Below are 18,656 nucleotides of genomic sequence, written 5' to 3' on the forward strand. Positions count from 1 at the left end.
TCTTGTTCCATAATCTGGGAGATGCCGTCATGTAATGTTTCTGTTCCTTCGTATGTGCTTTGAGAAGTGGGTGGATAAACTTGTATTACTTTCTGGGTGTATCTTTTCCCTAGTCTTATTACAGTCAGTGCTAGTCTGTCACACACAGTGGTACATTTAACAGTGTTCTCTGCAAGGTTTCTGTTAATCAGAAATCCTACACAACTAACTCTTTCATTCTGCCTTCCTCTGCAGTAAAAATAGTGGTTGCTGTCGTGGAAATGAATTAAAAATTTTTCTCTGGATCTCGTTGAGACATATATCTAAACTAATGTCTTCCGATTCAGTCATTAATGACTCAAGTTTGTAATCTTCTGAGAGGCATCTTATATTGTACGATACTTGTAAATTTTCATGGATTTCGGTTGGTTTAGTGTCTCAGTCTCTGATTTGCCGAGACAGTGCTTACTCACCTCCGGTGGCCACTGCGTGTAATCACAGGAGGCAGTTGCGGTTTGTACACGATGATCCAACGGGAACGCCCGTAAAATCATTAACGGTATATTTCTTGTTTGGTTGGGTGGATTGTGGTAAAAAATCTCATCTCCCTGCCTCGTACTTTCTGGTGAGATGTAGTTTTTGTGGCACCATATTCAGTATATTCGGTGGAGCCCTCTTATATCTGCTGGGGGTCCCACGGTCACGACAGGTAGCAATGGAATCCTACCCCTGGCACATACATATATACATTCATACACGAGAGAGAGAGAGAGAGATGCTCGTACATCTGTATGCTTAAGATTTCTGTATGTTATGGTAATTATTGTTGTATAGAGCGTAGGCCGTTCATTGTCTGATATACCGAGAGAAGAGACAAGGATAAGGGTAACAGGTGTACGTTGGTGAAGGCGCTGCTCACACTTTGCACACCAGGTTTTTTCCCGTCAGGTCAGGTCGAATCAGGTGGGGGATCGCCGTTTTGCTCTCTCTCACAATAACAGGAGGCACTCTTACTCACACACATCCATATGTACACGTGCCCACTCACATTATATGATTACACAGTTACTTGTGTACCACTGTAATGCTGATTGCGTCAGTATCTGTATCCAATCTCTTTTTAAATAAATTTATGGTACAGCTTTCGACCACACTGATACAGATGTGAATACACATTTACTTGTGAATCAGTTTAATTTTGATTGCATCAAAATATGTATCTAAATGTGTATCTAATTTCTTTTTGTAAAATATATTTACGGTTTCGCTTTCGACCACGTTCGTAGGAAGCTATTTCAATAATTTACAATGGAGGTGAAGTAGTTTTTAGCTGAAAATAGACAGGCTTCTCTACTTGCAGCTTCATGCCATTTCCTCGAGTTGTGATATCGAAAACTTTAAGCATCTTGCTTCACTTATCAATAATAATACCCTTAAGTATCTTAAAACATTCTGTTACTCCCCCCCTGACCCGATGTTTTTAAAGACAAATTAAGTGAAATTCGTTAAGCCTCTCGAGATACAGTTTATTTCTTAGAGGTGTAATTGACTCGGTAGCTTTTTGTTGCACGACTTCAGGTCTCTCTATATCACTGACCAGATATTGTGAACAAAATTTACATTCAAACTCTATGTGTTGCCTGATTATGCTTTGTACAGAGGGTTCACAATATAATTTCTTATAGGTAAAATGCCTTTTGATGAATCCTAGGACCTTGTTGGCATTATTCGCAGCAGAGACACACTGTAAGGAAAGTATAAGGTTATCTTAAAGTATTGTGCCCAAATTCTTAATTTGTGAGGCCTTAGTAAGTACCTGGCCCTGCATTTCATTATCGTACTTTTTTGTCCCATATTGCAGTACATGGCATTTACATACACAGAAGGGCATTTACCGATTATATGTCAAGTCTAAGATTTTGTTAAGCTTAATTTGAAGGTTAATTGTGTCCTATTCAGTTAACACAGTATCATCCGTTAAACTTTAAATGGCAGTTGTTTAGTTTAACACTGATGTTAATATACAGTATGAACAGAAGTGGTCCCAACACTGATCATTGAGGAACATTACTTGTCACAGGAGCCCAGTCTGACTGCACGCCAGTTATTATGACGCGTTGTTTTCTGCCGCTTAGCAGCTACGTATTTCACTCATGAATATTTCAATTGATTCTTGGTAATCTTATCTTTCTCATTACTTTTGTATGTAGCACTTTGACAAAAGCTTTCTGGAAATCTAAGAAAAATATATTTAGAGACCTGGTATGATCGTTTATTTAAAAAAAAAGCTTATCACCAGTAAAGTGCACTTTGTGAGCACGTGACGAGCGAGCGAGCGCCAAGTTATCACAATTTTCTTCTGATATATTATTTTATCATGATGGTAGCTGAACAGTGTAAAATATAATGGACTGAAAGACATTCAGACCCCCCCCCCACACACACACACACACCGATTAGATTAGACTAGATCGGAGCTGAATACTCCCCTGGAAAACTCGAAATTCCAAAAGGTTCCTACACCTTTTGGAGTGAGTTTTTAGTTGGCAACAAAATTTATTCATTGAATATATCACACACAGAAAGACTTTCAACTCTGCTTCACATAGGCATCGAGTTATTAGCTTCTGCTTAGCGTGACGGTCAGGTCGGGTCGGGCTGGGCCAGGTTGGGCAGCTCATTTCCAAATTTAACTGAGAATAAGCATCGCTTGTTTGCTCGTAATAAGTTTCAATTAGAATTATAGCAATGGTATCCAGGACCTATCACCGTGCTGGCTGTTTCTACATTATTAGATTCTAGAAAGTGAACTATCCTATCTCTGGTTCAGTACTGAGAGATTTTTCTCAAGACAGAGGTGAACATACGTGGTGTATAGTTACCTGAATAATTTATATCTACATTTTATGTATAGGAGATGCTTGGGCCATTATCCAGTCTTCAGGAGCCTTTCCACGCTGCAGAAAATTATGAATAAAATGTGTAAGGGGATGACATAATACATCCACTACTATTTTTAGTATTTTAGGGTAAAAATAGTCTGAGCCTGGTGTTTTCTTACTATTCAGTTTACCAAGTTATTCGTCAGCCTTATCGCTACTGGTATGCCTAATACTTAATATGTTATGATTTATCTGTTGTCGCTCTTCAGTGGTGTAATTGGTGTCGTTGTGAAAACTGAACAGAAATTTTTTTTTTTAACCCATATGCTGCGGATCCTGTTGAGGGAGAAGGTGGAGCTGGGCCCAGGGTGGCTCTGGGCCCTGTCCCTCGACGCAGTTGCTTTTTCACCAATGTTTGGATGCTTGTCTAGGATTTTTCCCCATCTATCCATCATCCACGATCTGCTGACACAGAAGAGTGCGTCACTTGAACCAATCAGTTATTGTCCCGCCACCACGAGTGATTATTGTCATGGATCAGTCTCGCATGTCGTTCGTGGCCTCCTTACCCATTCACCCAGGCCAAGTGACCTCTATGTCCACATAACAACCTCTGCCCATGACAGTACTTTTGCAAACGCTGTGAGGTTTCCTTGTGCACACAGCGCTATTTTGATGATCATACACTGGAAAAATTTTAGTATTAGATATGTGTTGATAAAAACGATAGTGATATTGGTGAAATAATAACGACAGCGACGTTTGAGAAATAATAACGATAATGACGTTTGTGAAATAAACAACAGTGACATTTGTGTTAGTGCGCGTCCACACGTGTGCTCAGACAAGTGTTGGCAACATGTAAGCAACACAGTACCGAACACGCTGCAAACATGTTGGGAGCAGCAGCGTCCAGATCATGTTGGCAACATCATGATGAAGTCTCAGCTGCCTGGTATGGACACACTTATCCCATCGCCTCTACTGCCAGTGTTCGAAACCGCACTGTAACGTGTTTGCATACATCTGTCCAAATACTGCTGCAAACATGTTCCCGAACATGTTGCCAGCTGTGTTGCCAACATATGTTTGAGCACACGTGTGGACGCTACCTTATATTTCCGACAGTGACGTTTATGTTGTATTTATGACTGTTTCATTTGTGTGGTATGATGATGGTGACGTTTGTGAAATATTTACGATTGTAACATAAGTGTACTGTTTACAATAGTGACGTTTTTGAAATAATTATGGTGGTGATTAAAGTGATGTGTTTTCACGAAAAACGATTTGTACAATATTTATCCCGATGGTGATGGTTTGGAAAATAGCTGGTTATTACTTCAGTCAGTATCATCTCAGTAGAAATGTAGATTATAACAGCGGAAAGACATGCGAGAGTGACGCCTTCGGAAACCATACGGCAGTGACGCGTGTGCATGAAATTGTAAATAGTAGGTAAAAGTGCCTGTATATAATAACTACGCATAGAAAATAAAAAATGAAAAGAGTAAAATAATACTTTTTAAAGTACGAAATTAGTTAAGGTTGAAATTAAGTAGAGGAATAGAAGAAGAGACGGACAGAAAGAAGTAGTTACATGGACAAGGTTACAAGAGGATGGAAAGAAGGCAGAATATAAGAGAGAAGTGGAGGAGCGATTGTGTATATAAGATTTGAAGCAGATGGGCGATGTGGAAGGGGTGTGCAAGATATTCACAAAAGAAATATGTGCAGCATGTGTGGTGGTGTGTGGGGTGAAGAGAAGACGAAAGGGGGTGCAAGGAACAGCATGGTGGAATGAAGAGGTGAGACAGGCTGTGGCACAAAAGACGAAAGCATATAGTAAGTGGATGAGAAACAGGGATGTGGAGGAAGTTGAGAAACAGAAAAGAGAGTTATATGAAGGGAGGAAGAGAGAGGAGTAAGAAGAGAGTGGACGAGGAATTTGGAAGGAACTTGAGCGTAAAGTGGAGGAAATGTAAGAAAATGTTCTGGAATGAGGTAAGGAGAGTTAGACTGGGTGTTAAAGAAGTTAGTCGGGGAGTGAAAGATAAAAATCATACATTATTAGTGGAGAAGGGAGAGAAAGTGAGCAGATGGAGAGAACACTTTAAGAAATTGTTGAACATGGAGAATGAAAGTAATGCAAGTATAAGTGGCTGGGGAATGGCTGGGAGAAGGAGGGATGTGGGAAGAGAGGAAGAAACCAGTAGGTGGAAGTTGTGGAAGCAATGAAGAAAGTCAAAATGGGGAAAGCCCCAGGAATTGATGAAGTGTATGATGAAATGCTGAAGCATGGGGGAGAAATAGTGGTAGAATGGATGTGGAAGATGTGCAGATTGGCCTGGGAGGAAGGTAAAGTCCCGGAGGATTGAAAGTCAGGTATAATTATTCCCCCGTACAAAGGAAAAGGGGAAAAAGAAGTGTGTGGTAATCATAGGGGGCATTTGTCTTCTTAGTGTAATAGGAAAAGTTTATGGTAGGATACAGTACTTATTGACAGAGTTCGGGAAATTATAGAGGAATTAGTCGGAGAAGAACAGGGAGGTTTTAAGAAGGCAAGAGGTTGTGTAGATCAGCTATTCATTCTTAGGTCTTTAGTGGAAAAGTTTCTACAAAAGGGAAAGAAGTTGTATGTAGCCTTCATGGATTTGGAGAAAGCATATCATAGGGTGGATAGACAAGGATTGTGGAAATTATTAAGTATATATGGAGTAAATGGAAAGTTGTTGAATTTCGTGAAGAGTATGTATGAGGGTGCTGAGGCTGCAGTGCGTGTGAACAGTGCACTGAGTGAATTTTACTATTTGAAGGTTCGATTGAAACTGGGATGTGTCATGTCTCCATCGTTGTTCAGTCTGTATGTGGATGGGGTTATAAATGAGATACAAGATAGGGCAGTGGATGTTAGAGTAGCCCTAACGAGCGAGGGCAGTGCGCGGAAGCTCCCTGAACTGTAGTTTGCAGATGATGCTCTGTTGTTAAGTGAAGACAAAGGGGAGCTGCAAGGCTTGGTGAATGAGTTTGGAAGAGTGTATAAGAAACGGAATCTAAAGGTGAATGTAGGGAATAGTAAAGTTATGGTCTTTGAGAGAAATGAAGTCACTGAACGTAGTGTGGTCGGATGAGGAGGAAATGGAAACTGTGAGTGCATTTAAGTACTTGAGTAGTGTGATGAGTAAGGACGGAAGTTTAGAGGGTGAAGTGCTTGAAAGGGTACAACAATGGAGAAAGGTTGCTGGTTCCTTGAAAGCAGTAATAAGAAACAGGGAGGTGAACATGGAAGTGAAAAAGTTACTACATGACAGTATTGTGATACCAGCTCTAACGTATGGAAATGAAGTTTGGACCTTGTTGGAATGACACAAGTCAAGAGTGAGAGCAGTGGAAATGAGTTATTTGAGAGGAGCATTTGGAGTCACATGGAGAGACAGGTTGACAAATGAGGAAGTGATGGAGCGTTGTGGTGTGGATGTGGATGTGATAGGAAGAGTTAGGTGAAACTCACTGAGGCGGTATGGCCATGTGGAGAGGATGGAGAGCTAGAGACTGAGGAGGAGAGTGTATGTGAGCGAGGTGGAGGGGGCTAGAGGGAAGGGAAGGCCAAGGATGAGGTGGAGGGATGGAGAGGAGAGGTATATGAGATAATGGCATGTGAGCTGGGGCAGGGCATTGAAATAGTGGGTGACAGGGTGACATGGAGGCGATTTGTTTGTGGCCACCCCTTACGGGATTAAGGCTTCTGGCAATAGATATATATAGAAATTTGTTTAGTATGTCATTGTACAGTAGGAAAGAGAACAGGAAGCTTCTACAGAAAACATGGCTAGTAATATACATCTTCCTTTTAGTTTACTTGCAGCCACACACATGTCGGTGCACAGTGACGGCTTGGCAGCACGGAATGACTGGAAAATAGGGTGCATTCATGAGCTAAGGCACATGATGTGACATGACTCTAGACAGCAGCAGGAGGAGGCAGTGAGTCTTGAGAAAGACTAGGGCTTTGAATGTGGTGGGCCCTGTATTGTTTTCTTCCTGTACCCTAAGTAATTTAGTCGCTCTGGCATCGTCAGAGCGAGTTCAGTGAGAAATGACTTGAAAACATCATGCCTTTGCTCAGGAATAGATGAGATAGTTCGGCTAATCAAACCATAAAGTTTTCAGAAAAGCCGTGTTTTAACATTAAACCAACCTATTCGTAACCAACTGAGGCTTAACCTGATGTTAACTTAGCATAATACTTTATTTTGTTTTGGGTAGATAAGGAAGGTGCAATGTTGCTGAGTATTTTCTCGAGGCACTTAGTCCGACGTTGCCAACATGACTGGCTGGCGAAGTATACTAGGAAAAAAAAAAAAAAATGGTGGTGAGCCAGGGAGCGAGTAGGGCTGGCTTGGCTCACACACATGCACACTGAGGCCATGGCTGGCCGCAACCGTCCACCGGGGAGGCATGGCTCAATCGGTAGAGAGGTGGCCTGTCGTTCTAACGGACCCAGGTTCAAATCCCCGCTGGAGCAGCGAACAGTTTAAGGATCTGAATTTCATTAAATCAGGCTTTACTGATCTACCAGAAGACCCGCCGACATGTCGTAAAAATACCCCCGCTAATACCAATACATCAGTCCTGTATGAGACAGCCCTAGCATGTATTCAATATGGACGGTGGGTGTTAACGCCGAAGTGGTGACATGTAGAGGTGTATGGTATGTAGGAGGACTGCTGGGCCTTGATAGCAGGCTTTGAAGCCTATGCCCAGAGTCGGACACATAAAAAAAAAAAAAAAACAGGCATGCCAAAGCCAAAAATTACCACCATTCAACTCGCATTCACTCCAAAACACCACCACCCAGCAGCGGTGAGAGACATGCATTAAAGAAAGGAAGAGTTGTTGAGTAATATAATTTTATTTGAATTTCTTTTGCTGCATGGCTGTTGGGCTATGAGACTGTGAAGTACAGCAGTTTGGTGAAATTTGCCTGTAGGCTGCGGGAGGAAAGTGTGAAGAACGCTCGCAGCTAAAGGGTTGAAGTAGAAGCAGTTTCTCTCTCTCTCTCTCTCTCTCTCTCTCTCTCTCTCTCTCTCTCTCTCTCTCTCTCTCTCTCTCTGCATAAACCTCTTTGAGAATCATTCATATCAAGCCGTTGTCATGTCAGTTCAAGTTTACTAGCAACCACTAGACACTAGTCAAGGCAGAAGAACAGTTACCTGCAAAAGTTCAGTTCTTTTCCTTACCATTAGTAGCTCATTACATTATATTCGTTTTGTAGTTAAAAACTGCACTTAGTTAAAAGTAACTGGTCAACTAACCAAACAAATAAGAGTGACGATGTGCAACTTCACTCAGATTAATATCCAGTTCTGGATTAATGAAGGTCAGGTGGAGAAACAGAAGTTTGCAGTGAGGGGGGAGGGACACATTTGTCTTTTTCCAGATCTGTCCAAACTCAGTCGAATAGTTTCAGAGCCATTAACTCAGTCGAATAGTTTCAGAGCCATTAACTCAGTCGAATAGTTTCAGAGCCATTAACTCAGTCGAATAGTTTCAGAGCCATTAACTCAGTCGAATAGTTTCAGAGCCATTAACTCAGTCGAATAGTTTCAGACCCATTAACTCCGTCGAATAGTTTCAGAGCCATTTACTCAGTCGAATAGTTTCAGAGCCATTTATTTATTTATGTGAGTTCATGATCAGTCAGGGAAATTCTGATCTGTTAGACATTGGGTAATGGTATCAGTGATCAGTGATGGTATACAGATGCAGTGGTTTTTAATTTTTGCACTTTGAGAAAATGTTATGCTTTTGTAACATTTAGTTTGTGTTCAGGATGAGAGCTGCAATGAGCACAGAGATGAGCTGCGGTATTGGTGCTGCGGCTGTGAGGTGCAGCTTTGTAACCTCTGTCTCAACTCTGGCCTCCATCTGGGTCACAATGTCCTTCTGGCCAAGGCATATATGCAGGAAAAGAGAGACGTCCTCGAAGCATGCATCAAATTGTTAATCGAGACCCAGCTGAAACAGTGTGGCAGTAAAACTGAAAATCAGAGAAATAAGGTGAAACAAAGTTTTGGTAAGTTGGTGCAGGAGTTGAGCGAGCTATGTGAAAGCATCTCCACTCTGCATGACACTCGGCTTAACTTGCTTCAGTTACTAGACAAAGTCAAGAAGATGAGCAGTATCACAGAACTGAAGCAAGCTGAGGCTAAACTGGAGGAGTTTCAGCGTGAAGAGCGAGGCAGAGGCCATGTTGAGCCAGCATCTGGAGATTGTGAGTCTGCCAGTAAGGTGACTCAGGAGGATATACATGCAGATGCTGCTCAGAATATACAACAAACTACAAATGTTGTCAGAGGCGCCATACTTGAAGCTGCGTCAGAAGCATCAAATGTGCAGCAGGAGGATAAGGATTGGTGCGCTGGGCTGGCCTACAAGGACGGGCGCCTGCTGCTGCACTGCCTCGGCTGTCCTGACGACACCCTCCTCTCATTCTCATACAAGGTACCACTTTATGTATTTCTCACCATATCTTCACAGTCATTCTACAGTCTTCCATGCATCATGTTGCTGCACTGCCTCGGCTGTCCTCATGACACCCTCCTCTCATTCTCATACAAGTTATCACTTTATTTCTCATCACATCTTCACAGTCATTCTACAGTCGTTGCTGCACTGCCTCGGCTGTCCTGATGACACCCTTCTCTTATTCACTTACAGGGTATCAATTTATTTATTTCTCACCACATCTTCACTGTCATTCTCCAGTCTTCCATATACCATTATGAAGCTAAGATACAGTACGTATACAATACAGTAAGATCCAGTTATGTTGGACTAGATGGAGGTAAAGTCATTTCACATTAACTAATTTCCTGAATAAACCAGTTTTTAAAGAAGGAGAGGACATACCAGGTGGCTGAAGCAGCACGGTTTTGTAAACAAAGATGTGGACATTACAGTACAATTCATCACTTTTACCTCTGCATACGATTTCACAGTAATACTCAACAACAACAAAAATCTTAATTCTAAAATTTAAAGTACAGACTGTAGATAAGTTATAAAAGCACCATCTATGTACACACCACAAATATGACATAAACCAGGCCTGCAGTGGTTCTGGCTGTGGGCATGTTTCACCTGTTATGTGTTGTGTGCGATGTTCATACTTTGAAAATTATTGAAGTTTAATATTCATTGAAATTTAAAGATAATGAAAAGGATGTGTGGTTTTTATTGGGTATTTCAGTAAAATAATGGGAAGTATAAAGAAGGCAATATACAGTACAGCTGTGGAGTTTCCATTCTACCTCAAGCCTTTGAGTCATCTAGCGTGGGAATTTGTCTGTGCTTCCGTGACTAAGTACAAACACATGGATGAGCTGCAGTGAGTCTTGATTCTGTTAGTGAAGCTCGTTTGATAATTGCAGAAATTAATTTTAGGCATGATTTTGAGGGACGAAAAAAAGTGTATTTACGAGGGCATAATTTCCAACCGAGATTGAGATACAAGCGAAAATGGTTTTCAGTATTCACTCATGAGGTTAGCAGTAACTGTACCTCCACAGTGGTTGAAAATTGGACCCACGTTGATATTATATATATATATACAGTACTGTAATGCTGTATGTGTGTGTGTGTGTGTGTGGTCTTACCTAACTGTATCTCTACTGGAATAAGTCAAGCTCGTACTGTCCCGTGTATGAAACCATTATCATCATACATATCCTTAAATTCATAATTAGTTTTGGCACACTTTCATTCGGTAGTGCATTCCACTGATAAATTGCTCGATTTGGGAAACTGAACCTCCCTACGTCTTTGTCACCTCTTTTTATGCTGTTTTTTGCAGTGTCCTCTTGCTTCTGCCTCCCCGTAGGTTATACTCTCATTGATGTCAATTTTCTCTTTCCCTGAGATGCATTTATATAGCGTAATCATTTCTCTTCTTTTCCTTCTGTCTTGTAATGCTGGTAGGTTCAGTTTTGTTAGTCTTTCTTCATAACTTAGATCCTTTAAGCTTGGTACCCATCTTGTAGTGGCCCTTTGTACTTTTTCAAACTTATCTATATGTTTTCTGAGATGAGGATTCCAGGGTTGGCCTGATGAATGACGTTATTATCTTGCGCAGCATGTTTTCATTTATATATGTGAATGCTATTCTCATATTAGCAAGCAGTATATGCATTTTCCGTACCTTCTCATTTATGTGGTCAGCGGGAGATAGTCTGTTATTGGTAATCACTCCTTAGTCCTTCTCCTTTTCTGATATGTATAAGGTTAAACTTCCTAGCGTATAATCCCAATCTGGTCTTTTTCCACTTTTACCAAACTTAATTACATGGCATTTGCCCACTTTGAATTCCATTTGCCATCTATTGCTCCATTCATTAAGCTTATTAAATTCTTCTTGTAGCTGTCTGCACGAGTTTGTGTTTGTACTTCTTCTTTGTATTTTTGCATCATCAGCAAACATATTTAGATGGCGTCCATTTCCAATGTTCCTGTCTATATCATTTTATATATACTAAAAACATAATTGGTGCCAACACTGAGCCCTGTGGAACTCCGCTAGTCACATCCCTCCATGACCAGTAATTTCCCTTTAGTACTGTTCTTATTTCCCTTTTTCTGAGAAAATCCTGCATCCAACAGTACAAATTACCTTGGATTTCTCCTTAATGGTACAGTTTACATAAAAGTCTTTGGTGAGGTACTTTGTCTAATGCTTTCTTAAAATCTAACTAGATAATGTCCACTCATCCTTCTCTTTTCTGTAGTGTTTCTGCAGCTCTGTCGTAGTAGCTTAATAGATTCGTAGCACATGATTTTCCTTTTCTACAACCGAACTGTCTCTCTGGTATTATAATGTATTTTTCCAGATGGTTTACCCGGATTTTTCCTATTAGCTTTTCTAGTACCTTGCATACAGCACTGGTCAGTGATACTGGTCTGTAGTTGAGTGGAGTCTGCTGTGATGAATAGGGGAAGAATGTTAACTTCCCTCCAAATATCAGGTAGTCTACCGCAACTTAAGGATTCCTTGAATATTAAATATATTGGTCTGCTTAACTCTTTTGCACATTCATGTAGCACCCAACCTGAAATTTCATCAAGACCATGTGCTTTTCCTTTGTCTAATTTGCTCAACTCTTTCTGTACCTCTTGTTCCGATATTCGTATATCTGGTAATATGTGTGGAAATGCATGTTCCTTATCATCTCCCACAAAATTACTTTCTTCCATAAAAACTGATTGGATTTTTTTTTTTTTTTTTTAAACTTCGCAGATATCATTTTCTTGGATATACGTTATCCCTTCATCCACAATGGACCATATTTTATCTTTAACATTGATTTTGCATCGGATGTAGCTGTAAAAAGGCTTCGGTTGATCACTACTTTTATTTATAATGTTTTCCTCAAACTGCCTTTGAGCTTCTCTCCTTATCCTTGTATAACCATTGCTTGCCCCTTTATGGTAGTTATATGCCCGCTCACTATTGTGTCTTCTGTATCTATTCCACAGCAAGTCTCGTTTCTCTTTTGATTTTTTTACATTCTGGGTTAAACCTCTTCTGTATCCTTATTTCTGTTTCTTTGTGCTGAGGGATATAATTTTGGACTCTTGTTCCATACAGTTCACAGAATTTCCCAATCTGTTTCTCTGAAGTATTTCTTTACGTCTTGGTAGTTGCCATTTTTGTAGTTTAGGCTCTTTTTGTAACTTTCATTACTGCTGACTTTATCATATGCAATCCTAAAGTTGAAATTTAATACTGCATGGTTGCTTTACCGAATGGAGGGTGATACATTGTGTTTTCGATATTATTATCTTGCGTGGTAAATAAAAGATCTAGTAATAATGGATCATCAAGTCCTCTTCTTCTGGTATTTTCCTTTATATGTTGTGTTAGGAAAAACTGCAAGATCTAGGAGCTTTTGATCCCAGTGGCTTTCATGGCTTCTTACATCTAGAGTATTCCAATATATATATGTATCGAAATTTCTGGTTAACATAATTCTTTCAGATTTCTCTTCCATTCTCTGTAATAGGGCTCTTAAACTCTGAATTGTACTTTCTGCTTGGTCTTCATATTCGCCTGTTTCCCAGGTGTTTGTTTTGGGTGACATGTATGAATTTGCCACGATTATTTTTCCCTTCGGATGTGTCAGTCTCTAATGAAATCTGTTCTGCTTGTGATGATATATCTTCTTGTATCTCTTTGACTTGTAGACTTTTCTTTGTTAATACCTGACCTCCTCCTTTTTTCAAATTTCTGTCTCTTCTCCATATATTGTAATCCTCAAAGCTTAGGGTGTCGTTTGATATCCGTGGGATTAATGTTGTTTCAGTTAGGCAAATAATATGAGGTTCCATTTCTTTAGTCTATCATCTCTAATAATTTGGCTACCATTCCATTTTTTTTTTTTTTTTTGAGTACATCAGCTTAATCATGTTGTTTACATATTTGACATAGTATGAGTCTGTTACCTTCCTTTTTCTTAGTCCTTGTTGTTTATGTACCATTTTCTTACTTGTAATCCCACTTTGTTGTTAAACAAACAAAAAAATGCTCCTCTCTTCCACTGATCTTTCCTCACTTTTTGTTTTTGCTCTTCCCTCGTTTCCTTTAGTAAATCCCATTCCTCCTGAGTTAGGCATCAGTTTATCCTTAGTTTTTTTTTTATTCCTCTTTCTCCATGAGTTTGTTAACATTTTTGAGTATTTCCTCTACAGTGTTCACATTTTGGAATGTTACTTTCAGCAGCCTTGACTGATTTCTCTCACATATCCCTCTGTATCATTATCACAGATATTGTGTTCCTCTATATCATTATCACAGATATTCTCTGATACTTCCTTCAGTATGTTCATTAATTTAACATCTCCTTTTTGTCTCTCGATATTCTGTTTCTTATTTTTTCTTCATCTATACCAGTCATTACTAGTGATTTTTTTTTTAATCTGGCGATTCTTTTACTAGTTTTTGGTTGTTTTTAATTTTTTTTTTTCCACTTCCTTTCTAATGCTTTTTTCTTGGACCTTTGTTTCTAAGTCTTTCCTTACTTTCACCATTTCGGCATACATAGTTTGTACTTCAGCTTTGCATTTTTCATCATTTCATTTGCCTGGGTTGTCTTCCGTTCAGTATCACTGTTTTGGTCTGTCAGACTGCTTGCTTGCCTAGTTGTCTCTGTATCATTTCTGAACTCCTCCATAATACTCTCATGGTTGACAACTGTACTCGCCATTTCACCTGTCTTCTTTCTCGATGAAACTACCTCAACTGACAGCTCATCCATTACTGTGTCTTTTTTATTTAATTCCTTTACTAATTTTAGTGGTAGGTGGTGGCGACCATCATCCACTCGATGTAGTGCAGCCTACTTCATCCTTAGCCTTTATCATTCTTTTTCTGTGCCTGCCCTCCTCTCTGCCTATTTCTTCCATCTTTCCTGTCACTTCTTATTGCTTTTCTTTCCTTTACAGGTGGCTTTACATTGATTGACAAGCCAAATGGTTTCCTGTAAGCCAAGAAACCATTTACAGCGCTGGGTGGTAACCATATAATCAAACCATACGTGCTTCCTACATGTCAGCATATGGGTTGGTGGAGGGTTAGTGCCCCTCCCTGTAAAACAAATAACTCAAAGTCAAATGGCCACCCCTTGCGGGATTATGACGTCTGGCAATAGATAGACAGATAGATAGATAGACTAATTTTTCATATTCTTCCTTCTGCATGCGTAGTTCCTCTTTAATTTCAGCTATTTTTATTTTAAAAATTTTCTCCAGTTTATTCACTTTACCAATTTATTGTATGTTTCCATTTCAACCATCTGGTTAGAAATCATCGTCCTGTTTTTTACCTTTCTCCCCTCTCTTAACTCCTTCCATAGCCACTTTACTAAATATAGTACTAATCTAGCAGAAAGATAATTCTTATTTAGAAAGATAACTTTTACTTACAAATTTGCATCTCCCTGCTACCCACCTGTTGATAATGACGACACCCAGCTGATGTTTACATCGTATCAGCAGATTCCGTTGAATGTCTGGCTTGGATGTATTCTTTTATTTGGACTTTTTTTTTTTTTTTGCTTATACTTTCTCTACTGTATTAGAACAACACTTACTTTAGCCTAGTACAGAGCTTGACTCATATATAGATACAATTGGATGTGGCCAGCAGTAGCAGAGTGAGTCGACGTGCATCCTCTCTCTCTCTCTCTCTCTCTCTCTCTCTCTCTCTCTCTCTCGTGTGTGTGTGTGTGTGTGTGTGTGTGTGTGTGTGTGTGTGTGTGTGTGTAACCATACTATATTATTGTGACTACTGTATTACTGTAACCATACTGTATAACTCTAACAATACTATATAACCATACATTTATAATGTCTTAAACCTGTGTACCTGATCAGGAATGCAGATTTAATTGTCAGCTAATTTCATAAACTGCAACGCTTGCAACAGCCGGCTTTGACCTCGCTGCCCTCTCACGGGCAGTTGGGGCTTGGACATCAAGCGGGTTACACCTGGGAGTTCTCCTTAAAATAAACCTCCGTTATTTACCTTCCAAGATCTTTAGAATTAACCTAACTGGGGAACGAGAGGATGGAGGCACGTGTGTGTGTGTGTGTGTGTGTGTGTGTGTGTGTGTGTGTGTGTGTGTGTGTGTGTGTAGTGCAGCCAAAACTGGAAAAAGAATTATGATGAAACTTGGTAGGATGGTTGGTAATGCGTCCCAGATGGGCCACTTTCAGTTTGATAATTTATATTTTTTCAGTGGGTGCTTTGGATTCTAATAATTGTCCCTACTGGTGTTAAAAGACCGGGCTAATATAGGGTCCGGTCCCCTCTACAGGAGGGGAGAATCTTCAAACGAACGAACGGTGTTAAAATACATGCACGTGAGAGAGGCGGCAGGGCAATTCCGTGAAGTTTCATGAGTCTTTGAGAGAGAGAGAGAGAGAGAGAGAGAGAATACCAACATTCTGATGTTTGTTAATTCATTGATGCTATGACCAGCCGATTTTATTCAACAAAAAATGGTGGTAGTTGTGGTGGTGGTGGTAGCTGTGATGATGATGGTGGATGTAGTAGCTGTGATGATGATGGTGGATGTAGTAGCTGTGATGATGATGGTGGTGGTACCAGTTTTAGTGTTGATGGTGATAACGATGATGATGATAGCTGTGATGGTGATGGTGGTGGTGACACTGTGGAGGTGGGATGGTGGTGGTGGTAGCTGTGAACATGATGGTAGTGGTAGCTGTGGTTGTGGTGGTGGTGGTGGTAACTGTGATTATGATGGTTGTGGTGGTGGTAACTGGTAGTGGTAGCTGCGGTGGTGGTGGCAGTGATGTTGGTGGTGGCAGTGATGTTGGTGGTGGTGACGGTAGCTGTGGTGGTAGCTGCAGAGGTGTTGGTGGTAGCTGTGGTGATGATGGTGGTGGTGGTAGCTGTGATATTGATGGTGGTTGTGGTGGTAGCTGTTCATAAATGTCTGTTGTTTGGGCATGTGCTTTAAAAGCACTTGCTCCCAAGTGAAGTGTGGTTCAGAGATGACTCTAATTTGGACAGCTGTTGAGCAGCCCAGCAGGGCCTTGGGGCTCACACACACACACACACACACACACACATTATATATATATATATATATATATATATATATATATATATATATATATATATATATGTATATATATATATATATATATATATATATATATATATATATATATATATATATATATATATATATATATATATATATATATATATATATATATATATATATATATATATATATATATATATATATATATACACCGGTATACACACACACACACACACATACACATTTACTGCACTGGGTGCTTACCATATAACCAAATTATGGCACCTGGTGGTTTAGTGAGTAAATAAGGCGCTCAGAGCAGATTCAGGTGGTGCAGGTTTATATCCAAGGGATGGTTGGGGTTTATTGCTCACGTAATGCCACTCATGGATGTGTGAGACTGGTCACTCTCATCTTAAATTCAGGACCAATTTGCCTAGCCCCAGGCTCCTACGCTCCTCATGTAGCAACATAGGGTTGGATGATTATATATATATATATATATATATATATATATATATAGATAGATAGATAGATACAGTAAAAGTCCATTAATCCGAACACTGATAATCCGAAAATCCCAATAATCCGAATTTTTGAAGAAGACTGACAGAAACTCCTAAAGTAAAAAAAAATCAAAATTAAAAAATTCAAGGTGGGTGCCAAATGAGCCGAAGTGTCGAGCAGTGTGGTCATGGAAGTTTCATGGAAGGAAGCTTCTGTATACTCTGATAAACTGGTACATATCACTGAGCAAAGTAATCATTACAATGGGCCTGAGGTGATCAATTTCCATATCTTGCGAAACGAGTTCTATCAGAGAAGTGCGCAGGCTGTCAGGCAGGCTGATATCCGTGACTGGCTGAAGCGCATGAGCAACCAGGCAGCTAAATCCACTGATGGTTTCGAGACAATTCGCTGTCAATTAACTGTCATAACGGTAACAAGACAGTTCGTCACCAGGACAATTCGCACCCTGAACAATTCCCCGTCATTCTAAAAAAATAATTATTATTGATTAATTGATACTTTAATAACTAATTTTCAGGAGGATCTATCAAAGTTTATGTTCATTCAGTAGCATAGGCTTTGGATATCATAAGTTGAAGTTTCAGACAATAATTAACGTGTTTCTACCTCGCTGTAGTTGACTTTGAATTATATTCTAGCATCACCCATAGCTGTCGTCATTAATTTCCATTGGTAGTACAATATCCTAGGTATATTTAAAAACGACTTTGAAGAGGTACAAGTATTCAAAAACTAGTGTACTTGCTAAATAAACTGGTATGTAAATAATCGACGGGGAATCGTCCTGATGGGGAATCGTCCATATTTGACAGCGAATTGTCTGACAGCGAATTGTGCTTTTACAATATTGTGCACGTTGTTATTAACCCTGGACTTACTCTCTGTAACTGGATTTACCTACCTGCAACTGCTGTTTTTAACACAGTGTATTACTGGTGAGTTAACCCATAACATCTCTTAACCCCTCCACGCACGATGATGTGTTTGTCATCATATGGGTGTGGCTGCGACTGTACTCGTTGATGCTTTTGGCGTCATTAAAGCATAAAAACTTTCATCAGAAGAAAAGTTTTTGGCCAGTCGGCTTCATTAAAGCATAAAAACTTTCATCAGAGGAAAAGTTTTTGGCCAATCGGCATCATTTTTGGAGGCGTCATAGCTTCCCTGCTCCTCTTAAAAAGTAATGAGTTGGCAACTGTGGGGCCCGATACCAGCAAGAGAGCGGACAGATTATTCTTCGCCAAATGAACTGTGAGTGGGGAAGGTACTGTGTGGTTGTCCCTTTAAATTTCCACTCTTACCCCTGGCCCAGCCATGCAACATATTTCACTATGCCAGTAGTGCTTGTGTGTAGTGTTTGGGCACTGTTGTGATTAGATTTGGTGTTTGCAATAGGAAACTTGGTGTTTGTGAAACAATCCTGGTCGTTATCAGCTGTTGGCCCAACGAAGATTGTGCTTCTGTTTCTAATCGACTACACTGCCTCTACCCTGCACCAAATTCAGCTATAACAATAGTGACAGTGAATCATGTGAATATAGTGTGCATATCTAGTGTACAAAGAATGGGTGGAATACGTGCAGTAGCTTATAGGAAAGCAGGAAACTGCCCTACAGTCACGACACGACGTGGGTACACC

At 40.0% G+C, this 18,656-nt stretch overlaps 1 protein-coding gene across 1 annotated transcript in view; it reads left to right on the plus strand.

Moving 5' to 3' along the window:
- The window catches only part of LOC145416257 (uncharacterized), a 54,854-nt gene that overhangs the window by 26,777 nt on the left and 9,421 nt on the right, over positions 1–18,656 (plus strand). Inside the window, exon 4 of the mRNA XM_080285257.1 lies at positions 8,694–9,365. Coding sequence (XP_080141383.1) covers positions 8,694–9,365 — 672 coding nt within the window. The remainder of the gene's footprint in view (positions 1–8,693; positions 9,366–18,656) is intronic.

The sequence above is a fragment of the Coenobita brevimanus genome, chromosome 105 (genome assembly GCF_032717465.1).
Source record: "Coenobita brevimanus isolate Jiangsu-jjx chromosome 105, ASM3271746v2, whole genome shotgun sequence".
NCBI lineage: Eukaryota > Metazoa > Arthropoda > Malacostraca > Decapoda > Coenobitidae > Coenobita > Coenobita brevimanus.